Source organism: Lagenorhynchus albirostris, chromosome 20 (assembly GCF_949774975.1).
Source record: "Lagenorhynchus albirostris chromosome 20, mLagAlb1.1, whole genome shotgun sequence".
Lineage (NCBI taxonomy): Eukaryota > Metazoa > Chordata > Mammalia > Artiodactyla > Delphinidae > Lagenorhynchus > Lagenorhynchus albirostris.
In genome coordinates, this window is record NC_083114.1 from 49,583,576 (window position 1) to 49,603,821 (window position 20,246).

A 20,246-nucleotide genomic window follows, 5' to 3' on the forward strand; every position below is an offset into this window, starting at 1 on the left:
AAAAACGGCCATGTGATGGAGCATATTATCAAAGGGCAGGTGCAAAGGCCCAGTTTCGTGAATTCCATTCTAAGTCTGTCAGAGATTGATTAGAGAACTTTTAAAAAATCTGTGTGTTAGTTTTAGAAATTCCTCATTAGAAACATTAATGTTTAATTGATTAGCAAACATTAAACACTTTTAAGAACCAGGAAAACTTTTGCAAAGAAAGGATTATTAAGGTTAGGAATGCATTTTAGTATTAACTGTGAAGCTTGTTCATGGCTATTCATTGTTGGTATTCGGAGGCTCGTTCTTTGCTGAGTACGCTTGGCTTGTGGAGTGTTTATGGTGAGCAGTCTCAGAATATGACTAAGGAAAGTTCTTATCAGTGGAATTTTTTAATCCTTCAGACATGATAATTGTTGTGTAAATAGCTTCTCATTATCATGCATGAATTCACTGAACCCACTAAACATAAAGTCATAAAGTCAGTACTGAGGTTATCAGTACTGAGGTTATCCCCATTTTACAGGTGGGAACACTGACACTTAAAGTAAATTCCCCAAGTTCACACATCCAGGAGTGAGAGTAATAGAGGCCTTGGGCCCAGGATGCTCCAGTTCCAGAAAACCATTGTAGCACAGTGCCTCCCCTCTTGTAACTGGACCCTATGATTCACATGCATACACTCTCCCTGCCCCCCTTTTTGCAGACAAATAACATGGTTCACTCTGCCAAGTGATTCATAAACATGCAAGAGAGTGGGGACTAATCCATGTCACCACTAGCTGCTAATATCAGTTCAGTTTAGTCTGTAAAGAGCTCCCTAGGCCTCAGTGTAAAGGCATCTGAGAAGACAGCTACTGGGTTTGCAGAACCCTACCTACAAATGTGCTGGTCTCCCTGCCTCGGGCTTTGGGTAGCTCAGTGCACTGGTTAAAAAATGGCCTCCAAATGTAGACTGCTGGGTTCAAATACCAACCCTGGTACATAGTACTGACTTAATACCTCTGTGCCTTGTTTTCTGCATCTGTGAAATGGGGGTAATACCACCTACCACAAAGTTCTATTGCAACAATTATCTAAAATACCTAGTGCCTGGCACATTTGAAGTGCTTGGTACTATAAATTTTTAATTATTATTAATGACCATCATTTGGATTTTTCACATTTAACTAGATTGGTAAAAACGTTTGGTTTTGTTTCCATGTGTATGTGGGCCATCAGATGGAAAGCTAATCATAAGCAGAAGTGGAATTCTCCATTTAGGTATATTTACTTTTTTTTTTTGCGGTACGCAGGCCTCGCACTGTTGTGGCCTCTCCCGTTACGGAGCACAGGCTCCAGACACGCAGGCTCAGCGGCCATGGCTCACGGGCCCAGCCACTCCACTGTGGCTCTTCCCGGACCAGGGCACGAACCTGTGTCCCCTGCATCGGCAGGCAGACTCTCAACCACTGCACCACCAGGGAAGCCCTACATTCTTATCTTTGTAACTTTGTGGGGTGCTGAGTCCCTGTGGGCTGCCCAGGGACCAAGATGATCAGGTTGCCTGGCAACACAAATCTGGAATAAAGATTTTAAGTTGTCCCTCACATCTGGCTGAGGGTCCCCAATTTTGTTATTTACAGGCCTGAATCCTCTCCTGTAAGATTAGTGAATTAATTTCGTACAGTGGTACAATTGGGGAGGATGGCTTTAAACATGATGGATTTGTAGCAGTGGAGTGGAGTGGAGTGGAGCAGTGGTTTTATTGGTGTACATTGTATTGTACATTGTTCTATTGTAGCTGTATTAGGTTGATGAATACAATCTAATACAGATACAATAGATGAGGCCAATGCACAGAAAAGAAGGCACATACTTTCTGCTCCAAAAAAAAAAAAAAAAAATTGGAGCAATAATATAGGAAATCTTTTCCCATTCATTTCGGTGCTGTTGGTTTTGATGCTACCGACCACCCACATACCCTTTGGGCACCTGGTCTGGCATCTCTAATAAATCTGCTTTGATGAGCTGTCTGATGGTATCTGATCTGAAGCATGTCCTTTACTCCAATCTCCTGAACTGATAAAGACATCCTCAGAGAGGAGAGAAATCAGGTCACTTGCAACTGAGTTCGACGTCTGCCTGCGGTAGCTTCAGTCATACAGCTAGCACAAGGAGAGAACAGAAAACCCAAATTCATTATCCAGTCTGAACGGCACGCCCTTCTCTGCCTGAGCCTTGGGCGGCGAGTCTGAGCAGGTGTTTAGAGTTGATGTACAAGATGAGGAATCATCTGTATGGACTCACCTGACCACATATAGAGATGTGGCTGTGTCTTTTCCATGCTCTTTCTGGATTGGCTCCTAAAGAAACCACCATAACATGGGTGCACCCTGAGCCTGTGTCCGCACCTGCTTGCACACCTTGTTGTGTATGCTGGTTTTCCACCGAATGACCCTGATCCTGATTTCAACAGTCTGATAAATTGGTCTTTACACTTTCCGGTATTGGAATCGGAGCAAAGCGCATACTTAACAGATGGCATTGGACACCCTTTCATTTTTCAATTTCTGTAGCTAAAATGCTTTCCCTGGGCAAGATCGGTTGTGTTGCATTCCAGGGGTGTTGTCAGTACATTTCCCCCCAGTTTGATCTCTGTTTTGTGGTACGTTAGCTACTCCTTTGCCACAGATAGTGAGAAACTCTGTGTGTTAAAGTTAACAGGCACAGTGCAGAAGTCAGATGCACCTCATCCTCTGTGGGGTCGGTCATTGCTTTCCTGGCTGGATTTGCACTTATCCTTGCCTTTTGGGTATAGTCCTTCCTTGGTCCTCAATCCTGACTCATCTTTAAGTCTGTTTCTTCTTGCAGGCCCCCTTCCTTGGCTCTTTGAGGGAAATGGTGTTGGGGGGGTTGCTGTCGAGGGGCACAGGCAGCAGATGGTTTCTCTCGGGAGAGGCAGAGGCTTTGGGACTTTTCAGGCAGTGGTGACAATTGAAGTGACAACTGGACAGTTGGAAGAGGAAAGTCACAGCTAAGCAGGCCACCAGACCTCCCCTCACCCTCGTTTCTGAAGCTGTCTTCTCCAGTTACGGCCTCCTGAAGGTCCTTTTTCCTTATGGCAATTAGCCCTAGCCTCTGGCTCTGGAGTTGATGCCCTAAGCGTCATTCCTTCAATTTAACTGCAAGTCCATTGTTTTGGTCCTCATTTCTACACAGAGGCCCCACCCACAGCAGCCCTATCTTTGGGCCACAATCTTTTTCTTGTGAATCCTGAATGCATGTGCAGCAAATGTATTTATTTCTCTTCTGCAATAATCCCATAATTTGAAGTTAAATACAACTGAGAGGAGGGGTGATATCATCTCACAGGTGTCTTATCTGGGTAATGAGACTGAAGGAGACCCACCTTTCCCTAAGAACGGGGTTCCTGATCTGCAGGATTTATATCACCCAGTGAACCTCAAAGCTCGGGGTTCCCAAAAAGACTATGGTGCATGTGCCTGGTTCTGGGGCGGTAGAGAGAGCTGGGGCCTCCTGCCAGGTGTGTTAGCAGAGATGTTTTGTGGGAGGAAAACGATCCTTGTTTGCGTGTGTCTGGCTCGTGTTTAAGATGGCATTGCCTTGTCCCAACTCTGTGTTGATTGGGCTTTGAGGGCAAAGCAGGTGAACTGGTTTCTCCCAGCCACATGGCAGGTGACCAGAGCTCAGGGCATTTTGCTCCTGAGCAGTGTGACAGTGACAAGGCCAGGGGAAGAATCACCTGTGGGCTTTGCCCCATGACACGTCCCCCTAAGGTTGCAGTGGCCCCACTCCCTACCTGCCTCCCCCTAGCTGCTGCAAACAGCTGTCACGGTGGGTGTGGGCTGCGACCCTCAGGCGTGTAGGAACTGCCAGCTTGTGAGCTGCTAGGACCGCACCTGTCCTGCTGACCCAGGGCGGCCCCGAGGCAGGCACACAGTACAGAACAGTGAATGGGAGAAGTCTGGGCAGAGCGTTTCTGCTACTGGCTCCAGGCTGCCCTGTTTCTTTGGTCTCACTAGGAAGGTTCAAGAGACGTTTGCACCTTTGCTCTATTTGTTTTCCCGTTTGGGAATTGATGGAGCCTCCAGCACAGGAACCAAGGCTCTGGCACTGGTCTGTGTGCAGCTTTTCTCTGTCCTGCTGCCCCCTCCGAGACACGGAAGCCAGGTCTCCCCTCTGTAGGGTCTAGGCCTGGGTAGTGGCTCTGAATGGGGGTTTGATAGTCAATGGAGATAGAAAGCCCACCCTACCACAGGTGTAGTGTGGTCGGCAGAATAGTCCCCACAGATGTCTCTTCCTAGTTCTGGGAACCTGTGACTGTATTAGGTCACGTGGCAACGGGGATTAAAGTCGCAGATGGAATTAAGGTTGCCAATCTGGTGACTCTGAGGTGGGGAGATTGTCCTGGATTATCCAGTGGAACCATGTCATCCCAGAGTCCTTGAAAGTGGAAGGGGGGCCCAGAGTCAGTGTCAGAGTGATGCCCTATGAGAAGGACTCCACTCACATTGCCGTCCTTGAAGGAGGAGGAAGGGGCCACGAGCCAAGGGATCTGTGCGGGTTCCAGAAGCTGGAAAAGGCAGGAAGACAGACTGTTCCCTGGAGCCTTAGGAAGGAACACAGCCCTGCTGACACCTGAGTTTAGCCCAGTGAGACCTGGGTTGACTTCTGGCCTCTGGAATTGCCAGATAATACACCGTTGTTTTAAGTCCCTGTTTTTATGGTGACTTGTTTCGGCAGCCATGGGAAACCAATACACTCGAGATAGAAGTGCTTTGTGAAGGAAGCGGGAGGGGAGACTTGTGTCTCTTCTAAAGGGTGTCATTTCTTCATCCGTGTTTTGCTCATTTCTGGCTTTTGGTGACTTTGCCTGTCTGTCTAGGAGGACTCTCTTTCCCTGGATATAAATCACCAAATCTTGGGGACGAATTTTGGGTAATAGATGCCTTAACTTCATCCCTGGAAACATAAGCTAGAGGAGAACCCCACCCCTCACTGCCTCTGGGCCAAGTGTCAGTGGCCAAGTGGTCCCCAGGGGGAGGGAGGAGGGAACGTGTGTGGTTAACAGCAGGCCTGCTGCTGCCCACTGGCTCCAACCCAGCAGCAGGGCCAGTTCTGAACAGGGCTGTGAAAGAAGAAATCTGCTACCCTTCCCAGCCCCAGCTACTTCTCTTGGGGGTACTGCCGTTTCTGACATCTTCCTCCTGCAACCACCACCAAAGCCCCTCCTCCTGGAAGCAAACCTGAGCTACTTTCATCGCCAGTGTGACTTACTGCTGCGAATGACAGAGCGCCAAGAACAGTCCTCAGAGGCGTTCTGATTCTTAAAGACTTGCAGGTTAATAGGAAGGAATGACTCCCTAGTCAGGGAGTTTCTGCAGAGAGTCTTTTGTTTTATGAGGGTGTGTGCTTTTTCTGGGGGGAGGCCAAGTTGATCTTTCCTTTGAATTACACAATAGCCTATTTTGCAAAAATGTCGGTGGTCCCTGACAGCTCAGAGCAGCACAAAATTCAACTTGTAATCAGGTATCGATCAGAGATGGTTAAAAGCCAGCACTGGCATTTTTATTTTATACCTTTTAAAATCATTGCCCTTTTTTTTTGTACACCCAAGCTAATGCACATTCCAGATCTTGGCCTGACTCCATCTCTGTATTCCTTGTGCCAACTGCCAGGTTGGCATCGTTCTCCTTTCCATCAACAAAAACATGGCATTTGGAACTCTACTGAAAATGGCATTCTGGTAGGCCCTTCATAAAAAGATCTTCTCAGAGATATCTTGGACTCAGGAACTTATAATCTAAAATCAACAATACTGATGGAGACATAACCATTTTAAAGCAATGATATTAAGTGAACGCATTCGAGGAGAATGAGGTTTTTTAAATCATTGTCACTGATCTACCTGGAGCTTTTTCTCTATCCACCTTCATCTCTCAGAATTTGGGGAGAGGATTTATAATATTCGTACAAAGTGCTTTGAGCATCTCGAGCTGCTCTTTTGATTTCAATTAACTCTAAGTCCTTACTAGCGATGTGAAAAGTCAGATAGCTGTTTCTGGCTACAGGCTTCACTGGTTTTGTGTGTTTTAGGATCTCTGCTGATGGCATTTAAAGATTGTGCTATGTACCCTGGTCCCCTACTCTATCTGGGTAATAAGGAGAATAAGTCTGGCCCTTAGAAAGGCCCCAGACCTGTGAAGGGGACCTGGGTGTTCTGCTTGCTCTGGGTTCTGTACCCGGCAGCCTTTCTGGAGCACAGTTTTCTGGTCTCCCAGGGAGGTGGGGATCTTTGTTCCCTGCAGGACACCGGGTCCCTAAGATAATGGGTGTAAACTGCTCTGCACGTCGGATCAAGAACCATTCAAGGTCATGCGTCTTATGGATTCAAGGACATTAGGAAGATCTCCCATCAGGTTGTTTGGTCTTTGCCAGGCCCTGGCATTGCTGCTGGCAGCCTGCTGGCAGTGCGGGGACCAGAGCTCCCTTTGTTGCCGGCCTCGAGCTCCCTGTCCTTTTCCTTGCCTCCATCCACACGATTCCACCTCAGCCTGGCCTCTTTGGGTGCAAGCTTCCTGGTCCCAAGCGTCTTTTTAAAAAATTAATATATTTTATTTTTCAGGACAGTTTTAGGTTTACCAGAAAATGAGCAGGAAGTACGGAGAGTCCATATACCCTCTCCAAGTTCCACTATTATTATTTTTTCATTGTGGTAAAGTACACACAGCAGATTTTGAATATTGACCCCTTTGAAGTGCACAGTTCTACGGCATTAAATGCATTCTCATCCTTGCGCGGCCATCACCCCATCCGTTCCCAGGACTCTTCCCTCCTCTCCACCTGGGCCTGCTCCTCTGGCTGGGAGCTTTCCCTGTGCACCTGCTGCTGCTTCTCCTGGTGGCGTCTTCCAGACAGCCCCTGTCATCCCAGCCCGCGGTGCGGGCGCCAGGCCCTTGATTAGCTCTGCCGCCCTCCCTACCAGTCTCCCCTCCATTTTACGTGCCCCTTGGAGGCATCAGCCCGCCTCTGTGCCTGGACATCACCCACTTCCTTGGCCTGAGCCCCAGCCCTGATATCCTTTAAGGATCGCCTCCAGTTTCCTTCGGAGCCCTGCCCCTCATGTAGTGCTCCCCAGAAACCTTCCAGCTGCGCCTCCTGCAGGCTGTGATGTGGACCCTGCTATGGAGCAGTCACATGCCCCCCACAGAGCCCACAAGTGCCCTGGAGGAGACAGGGTGCCCCTCCTAGGCTGCCCCTATTTCTCTGGCCCCACCCCCTGCCCTGCCCCCAGCCTGTTAAATCCTGTGGGAGCTCCCAGTTAGGACATAGCCTCAGGGTCAGGAGAGGGGGGCGCATGTGCAGAGGGTGCCCACGGGAGCCTGTAGGTGGGGCATGAAGGCAGGGTTGGATGGAGGAGGGGCCTGGGGCCCCAAGGCCAAGACCTTTCCCCTCTAAGGCAAAGCGTTGAAGCCCGAGAGCCAGCCAACAGAGGGGCTGGAGAGGGATGCAATTTGGGCTCTGCAGGGGATGCAGCTGGTCAGGGAAGTGAGGGGAGCAGGTGCTGGGGGCAGGCCCTCCTCGCCGCTACCCTGCTCCACCGAATCCCCTCCCCAGCCCTCCCCCAGCCTCTGGCCTTCCTCTCCGCCCAAGCTACTGCCCATCGGAAGCCCAGACCTGTGCTCTGCTCCGGACGCAGCTTCAGCAAGGCAGTGGTCAGCACACAGGGAATGATCCCAGCAGTGGGCAGTGAAGGTCCAGGACGGCTAGACCTTAGAAATCTAGGAGGATGACTTAAATGATAGTATAGAGGGGCCCGTTGCTTCCCAAGACGGGGTTTTGGTCAGGTGGATCTAGAGACCCTAGGGGAGCTGGGCGCTGTCTCTGCACATCTGTGGCTTATCTGTGAAGAAGGAGACCCATGACTGACCATTAACCTTCCCACCATCCCGGGTTCGTTGGAACAGCCCTGAAGGACAGGCAGGTACACAGAGAGCTGCCCTGGGCCAGATCACGATTAGTCAAGTCTCGTTGCCAGACCAGCGAGCACTGAAGCCCAGGGGCCTCCGCTCGGGGTGTCTCTGCAGGCAGTTCTCCAGACCTGCTTCCAGTCCACGTCCCTGGACACAGCCGCACGTTCCTCTACTCCGGGTGACACGTGGGCTAGAGCCATGTTTATTAACCAGGTGACAGATAGGCCCTGGGCTGCCGGTGAGGAGAGGCCTTCTGCAGCCTTGGAACCACCCAGCACCCACCCCTTCATCCTGTTTAACACCCAACTGGTGACAAACCAGGGGATGCAGAGGGGGGTGGCCCTGGGCAGCCACTGACATGTCATTAATTTGTGCTGATAACAGCACAGCCTGAGCGTCAGAGGGGCTGGTCTACCTTCTGTCAGAGCCCAATTCTCCACCTTCCTCTGGGGGTGGAGGGGAGCAGTAGGTGAATGGTTCCCCATCTCAAATGGGGATGGTGTCAGCTGGGCGCCCCTCTCCCCCAGACCTGCTGGGTCAGAGTGTAGGGATTTGCGCAATGAGTTTCTTAAAGCCCCCTGGTTTGGAGAAGCACTGAATCAGATGACCTTAGAGCCTCTGGGCACCAGTGCTGTTCCAGTCGAGCTGTGCTTTTTTAGCGGGCCCTGCTTGATGTGGGGCAACTGCACCCCAAGGGCATTGTCTTGGGCTTTGGGCGGGGGGGGCCTCCATTCTCATCTGGGAGGTGGCCTGGCAGCAACTGTGCTCTTTGGGATTCTTTTCCTTCCCTTTCTTCTGACAGGGTGGGGGGTAAACTCAGATTTATGTTCACCAGCTGGAGGACTCGGGTGGAACTGCCAGATTAGGACGCTGCCAATCGGATGCTGGGAGCCGAATAGAAATTCACACTGAGCAAGGAACCCAGCCTCTGCTGACTCGCAGCGCGTCGCCTTCCCCACAGTGGTCAGCTACAGGACGCGAGCTGTGCGGGTGGAGCTGGGGGCTGTGTTGGGGGGGACTGCGGTCCCACGTGGTAAAGAGGACGACAGGTGATCGTCACTCCCCACCGGGACGGAGGTGAGGGGCCCCTGGCAGGGCCCGCTGAGTGTGAGGCATTCTGGACCTACGGGCCTTGCGTTGTAAATAGCAACAAGCCATCTCTTTAAACAGAAGCAAAATAAGGCAGTAAGGGGGATTCAAGGGGAAAGTACTGCAGGGGTTGAGGATGCAGGCAGGGAGGGTGTGTTTGGAGAGCTTGCTCTAGGCTTCTTCCTTTGGCTCAAATGAGGAAGCTGTGGCCGGTGGGCCCCTGGAACGGCTGGGGCCTGAGGAGGGCAGCTCTGCCTGGGCTCAGTCACCATCTCAGCTGCCGATGAGCAGAGCCCCGTTTACAGTACAAGCCGGCCTGTAATGAGAGTGATTCTCACTGGAGCGTGTAGGTAGTGTGACAACCATGTTTGTCCATCACGTGTGCAACGTGGGAGAAGACGAGAGGGTGCAGACCAGAGCACGGACCAGGCCACACAGGTCTCTGGGTCATTGCTAAGGGCCCCCTCCTTTTAAATTTCCCGTAAGATTTTACATGACACGCACCCCAGCTTTATTAAGCTATATTGATGTCCCTATTTTTATCAAGTAACAGTACACAGTAAAAACAGGAAATAGCGATGAAAACAACATGAACACTCATTCAGTGAGCTGGTGAATAGTTAACATGTGCGGCCTTTTCAGGTAAATGTATACTTTGAATTAGGCTTTTTGAAATATCAAGAGTAGTTCATTGAAAATGGACATCATAAGAAAATTAGATGAAAATATAAGCCAGTGATGACTGGATCTTTGGCTTGAGACGAATGATATAAAGTGTAAAAGTGATAAAAAGAAATCACTAAGGAAAAGTTATCATCAATTTGCCTAGAAGTTTAAAACCTCTGTATTTCAAAATGAGTAATACAATTAAGAGGCAAATAACAAATTAGGAAAAACATACATGCAGCAACTATAGCAAAGGATTAAGATCTTTGCTATATAAAGAGTTCTTTCATATCAATAAGAATTCTGACACCCCAGCAGAAAAATTGGCAAAGTACACCAACAGACAATTCACAAATGTTTAATAAACATAGGAGAACCTGCTCAAGTGAACTGATGATCAGAAAACCATTTTCCAATGACCAAATTAGCAAAGATCCAAATCCCTAAAACTCTGATACCTTTTTGGAAATCCATTGGACATTATGTCAGGGGTCCAGTTTTTCCTCCTAAGGAAATAGTCAGGAATCCCAGAAATTGTCCTAAGGAAATAGTGAGGATACAGGTACAGATTTATGTATAAAATGTAAAGTTTATTATTTAAGTAGCCACTATTTGGAAACCAAATATCTAATGATGGTGGCTGGCTCAAGAATGGTGCATCCTTGTTATATATTTATAGCTATCAAGATGGAGGGTTGACATTTTGAATTTTTAAATTAGTTAATAATGTGTTGTATTAGTATTCTGTGGCTGCCATTAAAAGTACCACAAACTGGGTGGCTTAAGCAACAGAAATTAATTTTCTCACAGTGTTGGAGGCTGGAAACCTGAGATCTTGGTGTCGAAGGGTTGGTTCCTTCTGAGGCCTCTCTTCTTGGCTTGTAGATGGCTGTCTTCATGTTCACATTGCATTCTCCTTGTACACCAGTGTCTATCTCCAAACTCCCTCTTTTTAAAGGATACCAGTCACTGGATTAGGGCCCACCCTAATGACCTAATTCTGACTTGATTACATCTGTATAGAAGCTACTTTCAAATAAGGTTGAATTATGAGGTGTGGGGGTGAGAACTTTAACATAAGAATTTGGAGAGGACACATTTCAACCTATAGTACATGGGAAAATATATGTATGTTATAACTGAAAGAATGGTATGGTATAATTCCAGTGGGTGGTTTTGTTTTGTTAAGATAGACACAGAAGATAGTAGAAAATACACAGATTATTTTTGGATGGTGTGAGTTAAGGGACATGTATTCTTTATACTTCTCTGAACACGTTTCGTAATCTAAAAAAAGAAAAAGCTTTTAAAAAATAGGGCAAGGATTCTCCACTCCTAGTTTGACAGAGAGCAGAGGTCGGGAACCAGTTTTAGTTGAGATGAAATAGGCTCACAAAGGAACAAATACATTGAAAAAATAAATGAGCATTGTCTGAAGAGAGTAAATATTTGTGGCTAATGTTTAACAGACGTGCTAGATCTACCCAGAGGCACGTTGTCTCCCGCACTGAACAACCTGGGGGTGGAACTGGGGGATAGTCCTTGCTCACCCAGGTTACAGGGGCAGGGGCAGGAGCCAGAATTCCACGCACAGAAGACAAAGGTCTCATGTTCAGGTGTGTCCGCTCACTGGCTGACTTGGGGTGTGCGGCCCCTGTTTTCTCGTTTGCAAAACTGCGCTTCTAGGATGTACCTTCCAGAGCTGCAGTGGGGTTTCACAGCCGATGTGGGGCAAACGCTATATTGTGAACACTTGTATTTTGGAATCTCCTTCAGAGCTTCCAGCACATTCTTTTGATTATCCTCAGTGGTGGCAAACCGTCTTAGCTTAAAGATGGTGCGGTTTTTGGACTCAGCTGAGCCTTGTTTGCAGCACGCTCTGGAGGTTAGGGCGATTAAACTAAGTAATACCATTTGAGGCCCAGAAGGAGGTGGGGCTCCAGACCTGCCCCAGCCTCACCCAGCAGGAGGCCACGGGCCCCAGGAGGCCACTAAGCACCTGGAAGGTGGCTGATGTGAACTGAGGTGTGCTTAAGTGCAAAACGTACACCAGACTCTGGAGATTTAAAGAATGTACAATAGCTCATGAGTAATTTTTCCATGCTGATTACATGCTGAAATGATACTATAGGGGATATAGTGGCTTGACTAAAAATATTCTATTAAAATGAATTTCCCCCATTTCTTTTTTACTTTTTAAGAATGCGGCTACTAGGAAACTTAAAATTGCATATGAGGCTCTCATTGTATGTCTTCTGGGCAGTGCTGGTCTGGAGAAGGGAATTCTTTTTCTTGTATAGCTCATTAACTGATCTTGTAATTCTGGAATGATTCTTGAATTCTAAAAATATTTAGAATGGACAGACAATGGAGTGAAGTCATCATTAAAATAAAAGAATATAGCTTTGCCAGATGATTAATTGGAAGGAAAACACATATTTTGATGTGTAGGTTCCAGTGTGATTTATTTTAAGCTTCGAACATTGGTTGTCAAGCGTCATAATGTGCCTTGTGTGTTCAGACAGGACTCAGTGGTTAAGACAGCGAGAGATGCCCCCTCGACCTGGGGAGGCCACAAGGCTTCCCCAGAGGTGGGCCCGGAGGGGATTTGGGTAGCGAGGAGCAGCCCTGCCCCGAGTATCCAGAAAGTGGTCTGAGCCGGAGGTCGGCCACATATCGCCCGTGGACCAAATCTAGCCTTCTTCCTGTTTTATACAGTGCGCAAACTAAGGATGGTTATTAGGTTTTTAAATGGGTGAAAAAACGGGAAGAATTTTCTTGTGTAACGGCAAAATTATATGGAATTGGCGTGAGTATCTATTTAATAAAGTCTCGCGGGACCACAGTCATACCTGCCCACGTACTGTCTGCTTTCACACAACAGGGCAGAATCGAGTAGTCTCCACAGTGACCGCTGGGCCCACAGAGCCAAAAATATTTCCTGTCTGGCCCTTTACAGAACCAGCTTGCCGTCCCCTGGGCCAAGGGATCAACTTGATTCTGCAGCCCACATTGAAAGTGGTGTCTCAGGCATGGGGGATGCCTGAGAAGGGGTGGATTTGGGGCCCTGGATATGGCCGAGAATGGAGGGGCTTCTGTGGCTCAGGGCTGAGGAGGTGAGGACCCCAGCTGGGCCTGAGTCTCCAGGGCTAGTGATTTTCAAGGTCATCCTGACGTTGGGAACCTCAGCAATGAGAGAGAAGAGAGTGATGGATTTTTCTGGGTAAAGACGCAGGAATGGGAAGGGTGACTCTTGGGCCTGCAGGGAACTGTTAGAAGGATGCTGTGTTTGGGAGAGTTAGTAGCCGTGGAGGCAACTGGAAATATGCAAAGAGATGGGAGATCAGAGCAAGGGGGCACAGAGGGACACCCAGAGAGCCATAAGGGCCTGAGGATCCAGCATTGAGCTGCCTGGTCCCAGGACATTGAAGGAAATTAGCACTGAGACAACCCCTACCCTGCTGAGCCGGCTGGACCCCCAGCCCCCGCCCTCTGCCCCAAGAACCCATCCAAGCACTGGACACAGAAAGAGCTCCATTTAGGGAACATCCTAAATCAGCCCTGGATTTAAGGGTAAATGTACAAAGTGTAGAGGGTGCAAAGAACAATATAATTTAGCCTGAGAACCGCCTCCAGTTGATTATTCAAAAAAGTTTTACTGGGCTTCCCTGGTGGCGCAGTGGTTGAGAGTCCGCCTGCCGATGCAGGGGACACGGGTTCGTGCCCCGGTCCGGGAGGATCCCACATGCCGCGGAGCAGCTGGGCCCGTGAGCCATGGCCGCTGAGACTGCGCGTCTGGAGCCTGTGCTCCGCAACGGGACAGGCCACAACAGTGAGAGGAAAAAAAGTTTTACTGTGGTAAAACATACATGACATAGGGAATTCCCTGGCAGTCCAGTGGTTAGGACTCCATGCTCTCATTGCCGAGGGCATGGGTTCAATCCCTGGTTGGGGAACTAAGATCTCGCAAGCCGCGCGGCGTGGCCAAAAAAAATAAAACGAGGGACTTCCCCGGTGGTACAGTGGTTAAGAATCCGTCTTCCAATGCAGGGGACTTGGGTCCAATCCCTGGTTGGGGAACTAAGATCTCACATGCCTCGAGGCAAATCAGCCTGAGCGCCACAACTACTGAGCTCGCATGACTCAACGAGAGAGCCCACGTGCTGCAAGCTACAGAGTCCATGCACTCTGGAGCCCACGCACCACAACTAGAAAGAGAAAACCCACACGCCACAACTAGAGAGAAGCCTGCACACTGCAACAAAAGATCCCGTGTGCTGCAACTCGCCACAACTAGAGAGAAGCCTGCACACTGCAACAAAAGATCCCGTGTGCTGCAACTAAGACCCGACACAGCCAAAAATAAAGAAATGGAGGGAGGGGGAGGAGGGAGGGAGGGAGAGAGAGAGAGAGAAAGAAAGGAAAGAAAGAAAAGAAAGAAAGAAAGAGGAGACAGAAAGACCACTAAAAAAACCCCACAAAAAAATGACATAAAAATTACCCTCTTAACCGTTTTTATCTGCACAGTTCAGTGGCATTAGGGACATTCGGGTACACTGTTGTGCAACCATCACCACCATCCATTTCCAGAACTTCTTCATCTTCCCAAACAGTAACTCTCCCCATTAAACACTAACTCCCCAGCCCCCGCCCAGCCCCGGGCACCTACCCTTCTATTCTCTGTCTCTATCAGTTTGACTATCCCAGGTACCTCATATAAGTGGAATCATACAATATTTGTCCTTCTGTGACAGGCTAGTTTCACTGAGCATGTCCTCAAGGTCCATCCATGTTGTAGCAGGTGTCAGAATTTCCCTCCTTCTTAAGGCTGAATAATATCCCATCATATGGACAGACTCCATTTGGTCTATCCATTCCCAGTCAATAATTTTATCATACGGCTTCAAGTCTTCTTTGTTTTTCTGAGAGCTTGAGTTGCAGCCCCTCTGTGACGCTTCCACCCAGCCACCCCGCCCCACAAGGCTGGTCTGCACCCTGCCCAGCATGGCCTGAAATCTCGGACATCCATGATCTCTGACCATGAAATAGCTTTACGCACATCTCTTCATTGACACAGGCGACATCATACCTGTGGTCATCCTACTCCCAGCTTGGTGGGCGGCCGTCATGAGCCCCATTGACAGTAACGTCTGGTTGGTTCACATAGCTGCCTGGGCTTTTGTTTCATTTTTGCTGGAATTAAAATTGCTTTTTGCCAGTGTGTCGGGTGTTGGGTTTTCATTTCACGTTCTCAGTCCTTCTGTTTCCACTTCTGTGAATCGCCTGCTTTTTCTGTTGGGATATTGCTCCTTTTTTTGCAGGGAGTCTTTAGGAATTCTGTATATATTCTGGATCCGATCCTTTGGTTTCTAGTTTATTTTTTTAAAGAATGAGTTGTCTGTTAACTTGGGTCCTTCACCTATCACTTGTGACCCCTTCCCAGCTGGGGCAGCCAGCGTGTGTTGGGACGTCAGGCTGGGCTTTGGGATGATGAGGACACACGGGGCAAGTGAGGGTGGAGAAGGCTGGGAAAGGTGGAAAGGATGAAGGAGAACCAGGATGTTCCCTGGGAAGCACCGCAGATGGCTGAGAATCTCAGGAAGGAAGGGACACAGGGGTGAACTCTGTGTCCTGGAGGTTTGGAAATTGCTGCTGTGGGAACAGATTCCTCTAGACCAGTTCTCTCTCTCTCTCTCTTTTTTTCTTTGGGCCGTGCTGCACGGCTTGTGGGATCTGAATTCCCCGACTTGGGATTGAACCTGGGCCCGTGGCAGTGAATGCGCCAAGTCCTAACCACTGGACACCAGGGAATTCCCTAGACCAGTTCCTAACAGGGTGATTTTGCCCCCTGGGGACATTTGCAATGCCCGGAGACATTTTTGGTTGTCATAGTGGAAAGGGTTGCTAGTGGAATCTGGTGGGTGGAGGCCAGGGATGCTGCAAAACACCCTACAATGGACAGGACAGCCGCCACCACCAAGAATGACTCAGCCCCAAGTGTCCGTAGCGCCACTGTTGAGAACCCAGCTCACCCTCCACATGGCCTTGTGCTAGCAGGACCCCTTCTGTGGTTCCACAGCTTCCGTTTCCAGCCCACCGGTGTGGGGTAGGATGCTGCCCCAGGAATACCCAGTCCAAGTTCATGACCTTGGCCATGCCCTTTCTCTGTCTTCCTCCCCCAGGCAGGTCTGGAAGAGCCCTGCCTGGGCCCAAGTGTGCAGAGGATGGAAACACTCCCCCGGCAATGTCTCTGGGCCGCCTCCTTCGCCGGGCCTCCTCCAAAGCCTCGGACCTCTTGACCCTCACCCCCGGTGGCGGCGGTGGGCCCCCTTCCGTCCTGGATGGGGAGATCATCTACTCCAAGAACAATGTCTGCGTGCACCCGCCGGAAGGGTTGCAGGGGCTCGGGGAGCACCACCCAGGTGAGCTCAGAGTGGGGAGGCCTGGGGTGACAGGCCTGGGCTCACATGCTGGGAGAGGAAGGCTTGGGGTCACAGACCTGGGAGGGGAGGGCTGTGGAGTCACAGGCCTGGGGAGAGCTGGCTGATCTCTGTAAAGTTAGCCAGCTCCTGTGCCACTTCCCCGTTTGCCCTAATTTCCCCATCTGGGAAGCAGGCCAGTGACCTTTGACTCATGAAGGGGAGGCAGGACGGTTTAAGGGGAATTAGCCTGAATTTGCAAGTAGAAGAGGGCATTTGAGCACTACAGGGCTTCTGGGAGCAGGGAGCCCCCTGCACGCGGGGAGGGAAACCAGAGGGAAGCGGGGCATCCTGGGGCAACCTGCCCAGTGAGAGGCTTTCCGCCAGGCCCCCTTGAGCATGTGCAGGAACGAGGCCCTCAGGACAGTCTTGGTGGTTTCGTCCCTTCCTGCAGTCCAGAGTGTGTGGTGAGGACTGAGTGGGGCGTGAAGCAGGCCTAGGAATCTGGGGACATGGAAATCTTTGATCCTGCACACCCTCTGTGCTTAAATCCTCTGTTTTGAAATCGGGGAAGAAAATTCTTAGACTCTGCAGGGATGGAGATGGAGGAGGGTCCTTTCCTGACCCTCCACATGGGAGCCCGGAGTTACCCTGAGCCATTCCCAGGACACTCCAGCCCATGGCTCTCCTTAGTTCCGGGAGTGGGAAACTTTTTCCTGTAGTGGCAGTGACTTTGCTATCTTTTGCTAAGCCACAGAGAAAGAAACTACATTTTTTCCAGGGCTCCAGTTGTATTTTGAGCCCCAAAACGGCAAGCTTCCTTGTGCACTAAGGGAGTGGGCACAGATTCTCTCTGCAGGAGTGTCACTGACTGTGACTGTTCTGAGGCAGGGGGTGTTAGACCTGGTTATGGCAGCCCAGCACTCACACCTGAGTCCCTCAGCCCTGCTGCTCTGAGGAAGCATCAAAAAGATGGGTTAGTGATACTCGAGGTCTGTGTGGTCCTTTGTCATTTGCGCAAATGACTTGCAACAGACAAATGTATCGCCTTATGTAATTTGCACAACAACCTCATGAGAGTGGCTGGAGCCTGGGCAGGCCTGTCTCTCGGACAAGGAGGCTGGTGCTCAGAGGTGCTCCCCAATGCCAGCCTGGGATGGAGGTGGGGTGAGGGCAAGCCCTGGGCTCATCCTGTGGGCTCCCTAGGCTGCCGAAAGGTGCTTCCGTATCCCCAGTCCCAGTGCACCTGCAGCCTGGCTGCAGCCCACCTGAGTCCAGACAGAGGTCCCACATCAGATGTCAATACATTTAAAATTATGAATTACAATCAGATCTGGGCACTTTAATGCATGCAAATTATGTGTCAACAAAGTACTGAATAAATAAAGTAATAAAAAAGACAAGTTTAAATTATACTAATGAACTCTTTGGAAAGTATTCTGTCCTCCTGCCTTGATAAGCATATCTTTACAGTCACCCGGACAGTTAGGTGCAGACTTAGAATCACCAGACCCTCCAGGTTCCAAAGCAGGAAAGCCGGCTTCCAGCCCCAGCTCTTTCCTGCACTACAGGGGCCCCGGGTGTTCTCCTGGTGACACCACAGCCCCCACATACAGCTCAGGTGGGAAGCCCCGAGCAGGCCCTGGAAGCAGACTCTGAACTGTGAGGGCAGGGGATTCAGGGTCCTGGTCCCTGGAGTGTGCTCTAGAAAGGGGTGCAGGCTCTGGGTGGCATGTCACCTTGACCCTGTGGACGCTTGACCACGGGACCAACTCCGAGGACTTGGGGTGCCAGGTGCAGAGGTTCTAGGCCTGGGTCTGAGGGTGTTACATGTTCTGGGCATAAAACAAAAAAAATAGCAACAGCCTTTGGAGGGCTTCTGCTATCATCCTGTTGTGATGGGAGGCAAGGGAGAGGGGGCCAGAGGTCTCAGGCTCCCTTCCCAGCCCAAAGCCACGTGATCTGCGGGTGTGGAGACACTTGGCCTCACCCGAACGTTATCCTTCTGCATAACTGGCTGACAGCCCTGGAGTTCCCCCCACCTCTTTTGGAAGTGGGAGCCAGGCTAAGGATTCTGGGTTGAGCCAGAGCCCTGGGGCATGAAAGGGACCCCAGCTCCTGCCCTAGGGGCTTCTCAGAACAGAAACCAGGAGGCCTGGGAACCTGGTGCAACAGGCCCAGGAGTCAGGACACCCCGAAATGGCAGGTGCTGCAGGAGGAAAGGCCACCTTACCCCAGACTGAGCGGTCAGGGGCCCGAAGAGCCCACCCACGCACTGCCGGCAGCCTTGGAGAATCGCTCTTCTCATTTTTGTCAGCAGTGCAGGGCATGACATCGAGATGGCTCCTTCTTCCAAAACAGTGGTAAGGAAGAAATGCTAAGAAGCCACAGCCGACTGGAAAAAGCCCCAGTGCCACTCATCTTGGATTTATTCTTTTTGGGACATAACAATAAAATCTGCTGCCTGTATCCGTCTTAAGATTGTGGTGAGGCTGTGAAGCCAGTGGGGCTTCTGGGTCCCTGTGCTCCCCCCAGTTCCCTGGGCTTGCCCGGACCGGGAGGCTGATGGAGGCAGGGAAGCTCTGGAGCCCCCAGTCAGTGGACAGGGTGGGGCTCTGAATGAGAGGAGGAGGGAAAGCACAGGATGGGCTGCTGCTTGAGGCCCCGGGCCCACTGGATCTGCTAAGTGTGTGTGCTTAGAAAATGCCCACAGCGCTCATTCATCCTGAGCTCAACTGTATCCCTCAGGTGTGTTTTCTTAGGGCCAGGCTGTGTCTGGAGGCTGGCTAGTCTGCAGAGCCCCACAGTTTAACTACCCCAGGTGTGGCTCCTACGAGAAACCAGCCAGCGGCACCTCGCGCATGGCCTCCCTAACCGCCTGTGCTTCTGACCCCTCTTAGGTTACCTGTGCTTGTACATGGAGAAGGATGAACTGCTGGGGACCACCCTCATCCTCGCATGGGTTCCCAACTCCCGGATCCAGAAGCAGGACGAGGAGGCGCTGCGTTACATCACCCCCGAGAGCTCCCCCGTGCGCAAGGCACCCCGCCCTCGGGGCCGGCGTACCCAGAGCTCGGGGGCCCCCCCTCCGCCGTCCCCCATGGAGCCCAGGCCCACCCTAATCCCCAGAGATGAGGACATCCTGGTGGTGGCCCAGAGCATGCGAGACCCCGAGCGTGTCAGCCCTTCGCCCGAGGACGGGGAGAAGTTGGCCCTGGGCCTGGGGACAGACAGCTCCCTCCTGGCCTCTCAGCCAGCCCACAGCGACTCGGGAATCTTGTCGGCGGTCAGCTCGCAGGACGGGACGGAAGAGGGCCGGGAGCCGCGACCCGAGGCGGGCGAGGAGGAGGGCTCCTTGGAGCTGTCGGCCGAGGGCGTGAGCAGGGCCAGCTCCTTCGACTCGGACTCAGAGGCCTTCTCTTCACCCTTCTGCCTCTCGCCCATCAGCGCCGCCCTCGCAGAGAGCAGCAGCTCCGTGTTCCTGGAGAGCGAGAGCGGGTGAGTTCCTGACTCCCCACTGCCTCTCTGGAGCCAAGAGCAGCGGCATTTGTCCCCGCTCTGCTCACTGAGCGCTGAGGATGCCCGCATCCCATTCCGCCGGCACCAGAGCCTCCACACCCTGTCCCCTCACTTCACGCCACCCTGGGGGATTGTGATGGACGCACAGTCCGGGGGAGGGGGGCTGGGGGTTCCCTCCCTCTTCTCTCCCCTTCCCTAGGACTAACCATTCCCTGCCAGGTCTGACTGGCCCCATAACCCAGTCTAACCCCCCTGGTGCCAGGCCCCAGGAGTCCAGGTGTCTTTTGTGCTCATCTCTGGAGGAGATGGTTGGTCATCCCCCAACCCCCAGGCAAACTCAGGGAGGCCTGGGTGGTGGCCGAAGGCTTGTGGGGGAGGCCTGGTCCCCAGCCAGGCTCTGTGCTTTGCCTGGGGCCAAGCCAGGCACGCGGCCCGGCCCTCCAGAGGCGTCCGTAGCCTTTCTACTTCTCACACCCTCAAGCTGTAAGAGGCTGGAACACAACCCCAGGGGGAAGTTGGCAGCATTTACCGTACAGCCCCAGAGCCCAGGGGAACCAGATGCCTGGGCACACTGGTGGGCTCACCGGCC

The 20,246-nt window shown here is 51.2% G+C and overlaps 1 protein-coding gene across 1 annotated transcript in view; it reads left to right on the top strand.

Moving 5' to 3' along the window:
• TBC1D16 (TBC1 domain family member 16) overlaps positions 1-20,246 on the top strand; it is a 79,023-nt gene that overhangs the window by 965 nt on the left and 57,812 nt on the right. The window contains exons 2-3 of the mRNA XM_060133974.1: positions 15,902-16,141; positions 19,039-19,636. Of these exons, the coding sequence (XP_059989957.1) occupies positions 15,964-16,141; positions 19,039-19,636 (776 nt within the window). The 5' untranslated portion in view covers positions 15,902-15,963. The remainder of the gene's footprint in view (positions 1-15,901; positions 16,142-19,038; positions 19,637-20,246) is intronic.